Consider the following 7,032-nt stretch of genomic DNA (forward strand, 5'->3'; position numbering starts at 1 on the left):
CTTTATTTAAATTACACACCTAGCTTACTTATTAAAATTGTTAGAAATGTCCCTGGAAAAGAACGTTATCGCTATTGAAAGGAACTAACGCACCGGACTCCTCAACGTCGTAGCTACCGACCACATTCCAAGTCTCCGTGAGATTATCTACTGAAACTGTCTCATCGCGAGACACAATAAACATCGGCAACATCTCGTCAGGATTGCCTTCTTCACCTGTGTCTTTACTGCTTGAAGCCACCACAGGATCTTTGTCCACTTCACTCTTCAAGTGCTGAACGATTATCACCTTTGGCGGAGGAGTCCTAAAATTTATTAAAAAACAAATATATTTCTTTAACCAAAACAATACGAGTAATAATTTAGAATTCTATAACACATAATTCTTGTATGAAGAAACGTTCAAAGTTCAACTTCTATAAACCCCTTAAAAAAACATTGTTGGAGTTTTATGCCAATAACACTTACTAAAAACATTTTTTAACTATTATCAGAATTTCTATTACAAAAATATGTTAATTTTTACTAGTAAAAGAGCTATAAACTATTATAGTTATGAAAAAAAAAATAAAGTTCTGTAAGTCTGAAATGTTTTTCCTTAAAAAAGTCGAAATTTCCATTGACTTAAATTTGTCGTTTATTTTTCAATAAATAGATAAATATTCTACAACATTTAAGAACTCAAAATGTATAAAATATGGTTGCAATAAACGCAAGTTTTACTTGGATTTATTTTCTTTCTTTAACTGAGAATGTGTGCGACAAGTATTTTTATAGTATGTTAATGATGTTTTAGCTGAAACACTGTCTAAAACTAAAAAAGAAATAATAAAATTTATGAAAACGCTAATGAAATAAAATTATTGGTAACTCGTAAAATCTGATAAAAGAATTTTTTTAATAATTTCTTGAACTATAAAATTACCTTAAATAGACCAAAAAATTTTTGGCAATAAAAAATAAATAAAACAAAAAAGCTCACTGATTCTTTCATTAAAAACAATTATTGTTTTTGTAAGAATAGAATACATATTAAATTTCATCAAATACAGAAAACGAATAAAAAGAAAAAACTAGAAATTTTATTTTAAAATATAATCAAATTATTGTCACATTATATTTCACCCAATTCTTTGTAAACACTATTAACCCAAATTCATTGAATAAATTAAAACTCAACACATCAATCAATTTAGAAAGTAGGCGTTGATAATATAATTATCAAAATTTTGCTTATAAAACATTGTGTGTTTGTGAACTAACCGGTCTTTTTCACTTGCAGCCTTCGATTCATCCTCTCCGGAACTCGCAGGATTAAATTCGGCACAGTCGCTCTGCTCGTCATAAATTCCTGCAACAAAAGTAGCAGCTTCTCTTCCACTTTTAAACATCTCCGGATGTTGAGTAACAAGATGAACTTTAAAGTCTTTGGCAAAATTACTTTGAAAGGGAGATTCTGCACAAAGTTTGCATTCATAAATATACTTCCCTCGATGTTTACTCGTCAACAAGACATGTTTTCTCAAATTTTCCTGCAATATTTTCTTGTTTAAGATTAGTTTTTTCGCGAAGCATTGATTTACCAAAGTGTTGCATTTGTATGTACAGTGAGGGCAACTATAAGGCTTAGACCCTGTGTGTAGGCGAATGTGTCTTTTCAAATGAGACATCGTCCTCGCTGAAAACGAGCATTTCGTGCAAGCATACTTTTTCGTCCCACTATGGACAGTTAAGTGACTGCAAAAAAAATCGATTTGTGATAAAATTACGTATTCGATCAATTAAGAACAGCAGTAGCGGTTTCCGTTTTAAATTTATAGCCAGCATCGCATTTGGATCGAATACCATCGAGCTGAATAAATAAATTAAGCAAACACTTTGAACAGGCGGCCGGTGTGGTTATGCTCGCATTAATTGACATTTTGGTGAGTCCGAGCTGTAATTAATGCCCTTATCTAACCCGAAATCGGAGCTGGAACTCATTGCTAAACACTGCTTGTCGCTGCTCACCATACTTTATTGGCGCAGGTATTTCAAAGGTAATGGAAATGTGGAACAAAATGCTCGGATTATCTTGAAAAAATCGAACACGGCCGAATTTTTCAAATTTTCGTTCGTATTTGTCGGTTGGGTTGCATCGCTGATGTCCCGTTGATGTCTCTCTTGTACTTACTGTTTTAACTGCTGTTTGGTTTTTCCCCGGTAGTCGCAAATGTTGCAAGAGAAGCTTTTCACGTCGGAATGCGTCCGGAAATGCTGCTTTAACTCTCCCATGCTGCGGGCGGCGAAAATACAGCCTAATTTCGGACATTTGCATAATTTACCCGAATGAGTGGTCATATGTTGTTGGAGAATCGATCTGAAAATAAAATCAATTAGCTCAGAAAAAACTTTATAAATTAATGTTGTGGACTTAATTTACAAAGACTTAGAGTCACGTAATTGCAATGATTTCTGAGATAACATTTGCTTAAAGTCAGGCATTTTATTTATTGCACTTTTGAAATAATTACGTGCAATTCTGAGATTACATTACTCAAATTGTGGGAATATCTAGAGACAATTTAATTAAGTAGATTTAACGACTGGGAACATTAAACAATTTTGACGTTAAACTTATTAGGTGACTTTAGAAACTGTTTTATTGCTATATTTTTTAAGATTTATGTTGGGAATGCAATCGTGATATACCTACTTTACGTGTTGAGAAGTTTAATTCAAGATTTAGATTTATTTTTAATGAAAAGACGGTTAAATGCGCACAAAATGTGAGGTTTCAATAAGAGCAAGTTGGGGTTGATACTTGGTCAGCGTATTCAAATTGAAGGGTTGAAACGCTTTGTTACAGGTAGTTGTCCTATATTAAAAGATAACACTTCAAATAAACTGGTTTTAACAAGTCGATAATAGCCAGGGGGACATCCGAACTGCATCCAAAATTTGAACAGGCAAAAGAGTAATTATAGAAGAAAAAATTATCGCGTCCGAATTGCGGTCTATTTCTAAAACCCGGTTTACAAATATCATTTTGGCACATAAGGGCTTCGCAATGTAGGTTCCGTAATTGTGAAATTTTCATTGATAAATTCTAAAAACACACTTGTAAATGAGAAATGAATGATTTATTAGGTAACAAATTAATTTGGGCAACAAATATTCAGACTCATATACAGGTTACAGACTGGTTCATAAGGTTTGCCAACGTTAATATTACAAAAATACCAGGAATTTTTTCTTTCAAATTGTTACGCATAATATTTTGCTAAATTAGTATTCAATTGCTTCTGTAGCAGTTTTTCTTACATCTGGAAGAGAAAACTACTCCATTTCAACAATTCTAATATCATATTCACACATTATTTCAATATTCTTTTAACATTTCTGAAATGTCAAAAATCAAATTGGATGGCCTACCACGTTTGGACCTTAACTTTGTTAAAATTTTATTTTATTAAAATTTTTGACTAAAAATAATGTGATCGAGAATAAAATAGCATACAAACGTCGGTAGTAATGACATTACCCCTTGTGCTTTATAAGCACTCGGGGTAATGCCATATTTACCATCTCGATTGTAATGTACTATTTCATAATTATTCAGTAAAGGTACAAAAACTTTGCCAATAAAAACCACAAATACCGTTAAATTTACGATACAGCTTCATTGTTTCCTTTTCTAATAACATGCAGCAAAAACACATGCAAAATTATGTTTTTTAAAGCCACAAATAAGAATAAACAGAGTTGCAATTTAGGATACAGCTTCCTTGTTTTCTCTTCTAAAAGCCTGTAGCAAAAAAACTTGGAAAATTATTTTTCCAACAAAAATAAATAGAGTCAAATTGCAAAATTTAAACCTCCATTATGTCGAAATTCTTATAGATGGAATTTTTTAAATATGTTCCTGGTGACTTACCTTACTTAGATTTTTTTCAAGTTCAAGTTTTGAACCACTTTGTATAACAATAAATTCCATTAATAACAACAATGAAAAAAGTGTTTGTAGATGCAATTTTGTTAGTTGTGTTAGTTATAACTTATAAGAAGGTATAAGTGTAATAATGTAGTTTTAAAAAAAAATTACTAAATTTCTTCTCTAGTTTTATCATTTTATAATCATGTATCGCCGCTTAGATTTTGATCGCAATTCGAACAGAGCATTGTGTCAAACCAGGTTTAGTTTTTTTAAGGTGTGATCAATTAGTTTAGATTAGGTAGATATTTTAGAATTCTGTAAATTGGGCTTTAATGGTGTTTAAATATTTTTACTTGTACAAATTTAGTATTGTGATAATATGCAATTAAAAAATAATAATAATAAATAGTTCAAAAAAATTATCCAATTTTTGTATGCGTATGAAAGTGCGTGCAGGAAGTGAATAATTCCCGCACGAGTTCGCATAACAACATAATAGCAACCACTCTAACGTAATTCTCAAATTCAAATTAAAAAAACAATAGTAAAAAAATTCAACTAGGAAATTCTAAGCGACTGTAGGAAAAACGTTGTTCATAACATTTGTATTTAATTCTTGCTTTCGTTTTGAAATTGTTCTCTTACAGCACTCATTATAAAAATAACTACTGTTGCATTTAGTCATTTTGTTAATAAACAAAAGGTAAATACAAGTGTCTTAATTTTTATTATTCAGTTTAAAACACAATATTAAAAAAAAAACACAAAATACCTATACAGGGTGCGCCAGAACTCGCGCCCCAGAGAAAAATGCCATATAAGGTAAGATACCAGGAACATGGAAAAAATGTAAAAAAAAATTTATCTAAAAAATTTTTGAAGTTATGAGGATTTAAAGTTTGCACTTTGACTCTATTTATTTCTGTTGGAAAATTAATTTTCCAAGTTTTTTTGCTATAGGCTATTAAAAGGGGAAACAAGGAGGGAGTATCCTAAATTGTAACTCTGTTTAATGTTATTTGTGGTTTTTAAATGGCAAAATTTTTGTACTTTTACTAAATAATTGTAAAAAACATATACAAGATCATCAGTATTATTAAATAGATATAAAAAAATGTCAAATGTCAAAAAATAAATATCAAAATTTTTTGACAGATAGAATTTTTTAAACATTTTTTTCATGTTCCTGGTATCTTACCTTACTTGAAAATTTTCTCTGGGGCGCGAGTTCTGGCGCACCCTGTATAGGTAACATTAAATTATTGAAGTTTTAATCAGTACTTGGGTAAAAAGTCCTCGATACAAGGCAGATTTATGACTGCTTTAAAATAATATATAACTGTTTGCCAATAAGACACAATAAATGTAGAATGATTATTGGTTTGGTTAATATGTCAATTGATTTAATCGCTGACAGATGTGACCCACTTTTAGTTGACAAATAATTGTAGTTACATCGAGTGACTGAACCAAACCGCCCATTTAAATTACAGTTTTTTCTTGTTACAGTTTATACTTTAAATACTCAATAATGACATTTTTCAAAAACTACTCCAGAAAAACTTATATTTCCCCATTCAATTAATTTATTTTAGTTTGATGTAGGTACTGTTCGATGTTTCACAATATTACTTGTTTGTACATACCTACCTAATTATTCTTGAAGTCCTTACAGGTCATAAGAGCGCTGTTTGTGTAATGTATAGAAGCGGATAATTTAAGTCAATTTTCAAATTCAGATGTGATTGTAGCTCATAATTTATCAGTTTTATGTAAAATCGGTGTTTAGAGAGATGCCTGGCTGGAAATCCAACCCTCAAATTATGATAGGATCCGTTCTCGTTTGTTGAGCTTATAAACAACTCGAGTTCGTATTTTAGCTTAATCCTTGGCTGATTCGTATATCTGTTAAATATGCGACATATTTAATACGGAATTAATAATACCAATTAGCGACATAGCGGTGACATTTCAGTAATGGCCGTCCGCGGCCATCGCCTGATTCATTGGTCTTGTGACAAACCCACGGGGCTTATTAAACAAAAGTCACCGTCGTTATTTATATAATAATTTGTTATTAACGACATGAGATATGCGAGTGGTCAGGTGACAGAGTATGGGAGCCGGCCCACTACCGAGCAAGATTACCAGACCATAATGAGTGACTTATGATGGGGAGATGCTAAGTGTATTCAAGAACCTGTTTATAAATACGCACTGCGACAATATATGTGCATGGCGAGCTAAATGCACAATCCCCGGTATAAACAAGGCCGTATTCACCTTGTTATTTACCGAATGCATTCGAGAGGTATGCCAGAATCGACGAGATAACCCAAGTTCACGGTTACTGACTCATATAGTGCATCTGCCGATTGATCGCGATCCAAAATCCTTGTTTAAACAACACTTTGTAAAAGAACCAAAAAAAATTCATGTGAGGTTTGTTGATAGATCGGAGCTTAAGAAACAACATGGGATCCAAATGACGCTGACTAAGTTTGGGAGCCACAGTTGGAAAAATTTATCATGATTGTCATTTTGTGCATATTTTAGCTCTAAAATAAGCAGGTTTTAGAGACAATCAAAAGAGATTAAAAAGAAAACAAATAGAAACCTATAAATTCGAAGAAAAGAAAAAAAATATTTGCATTTTTGCATACAACTTCACTGTTTATAAACATTGGCAGGTCTTCTTTTATTAAACTACATAACTTTTATATTTAAGACAATCGTGAAAAAGTGTTCTTTGAATTGATAGTCTATTATAAATGGTAGTATTTAATTATTTAATTCCACACATTTGTGTTGTTTCGAAGAAAGTATCAAAATATAGTTATTTTTGTTATAAGTACCTAAAATACAGTTTCTGCGGACAAATCGTTGCTGTTTCCAGACAAGGCGAAGCCGAGTGTGGAATAGCAGATGAATCCGGAAAAACACTTCAGGTAGTTGATACAAAATAGCTATTTATGTATCAAGTACGCAAAATACAAGTACGAGTACCTAAACTGAGTACCTAAAATAACCGTTTTGCGAACTATTTGATTGAGTCCGGAAAAAACTTATTTTAACAGCTGTTTTCGGGAGCGTATACAAAAAATATTACAAAAAAA

At 31.6% G+C, this 7,032-nt stretch overlaps 1 protein-coding gene across 1 annotated transcript in view; it reads right to left on the reverse strand.

Annotated features, from left to right (window-relative positions):
• LOC123014295 (zinc finger protein 197-like) overlaps positions 1-7,032 on the reverse strand; it is a 22,746-nt gene continuing 15,714 nt past the window's right edge. The window contains exons 2-5 of the mRNA XM_044413343.1: positions 2,174-2,359; positions 1,584-1,737; positions 1,264-1,532; positions 1-305 (exon numbers count right to left, since the gene is read on the reverse strand). Of these exons, the coding sequence (XP_044269278.1) occupies positions 41-305; positions 1,264-1,532; positions 1,584-1,737; positions 2,174-2,359 (874 nt within the window). The 3' untranslated portion in view covers positions 1-40. The remainder of the gene's footprint in view (positions 306-1,263; positions 1,533-1,583; positions 1,738-2,173; positions 2,360-7,032) is intronic.

Source organism: Tribolium madens, unplaced genomic scaffold, assembly GCF_015345945.1.
Source record: "Tribolium madens isolate multiple individuals breed KSU strain unplaced genomic scaffold, Tmad_KSU_1.1 Scaffold_19;HRSCAF=116;Tcas5.2_LG9, whole genome shotgun sequence".
Lineage (NCBI taxonomy): Eukaryota > Metazoa > Arthropoda > Insecta > Coleoptera > Tenebrionidae > Tribolium > Tribolium madens.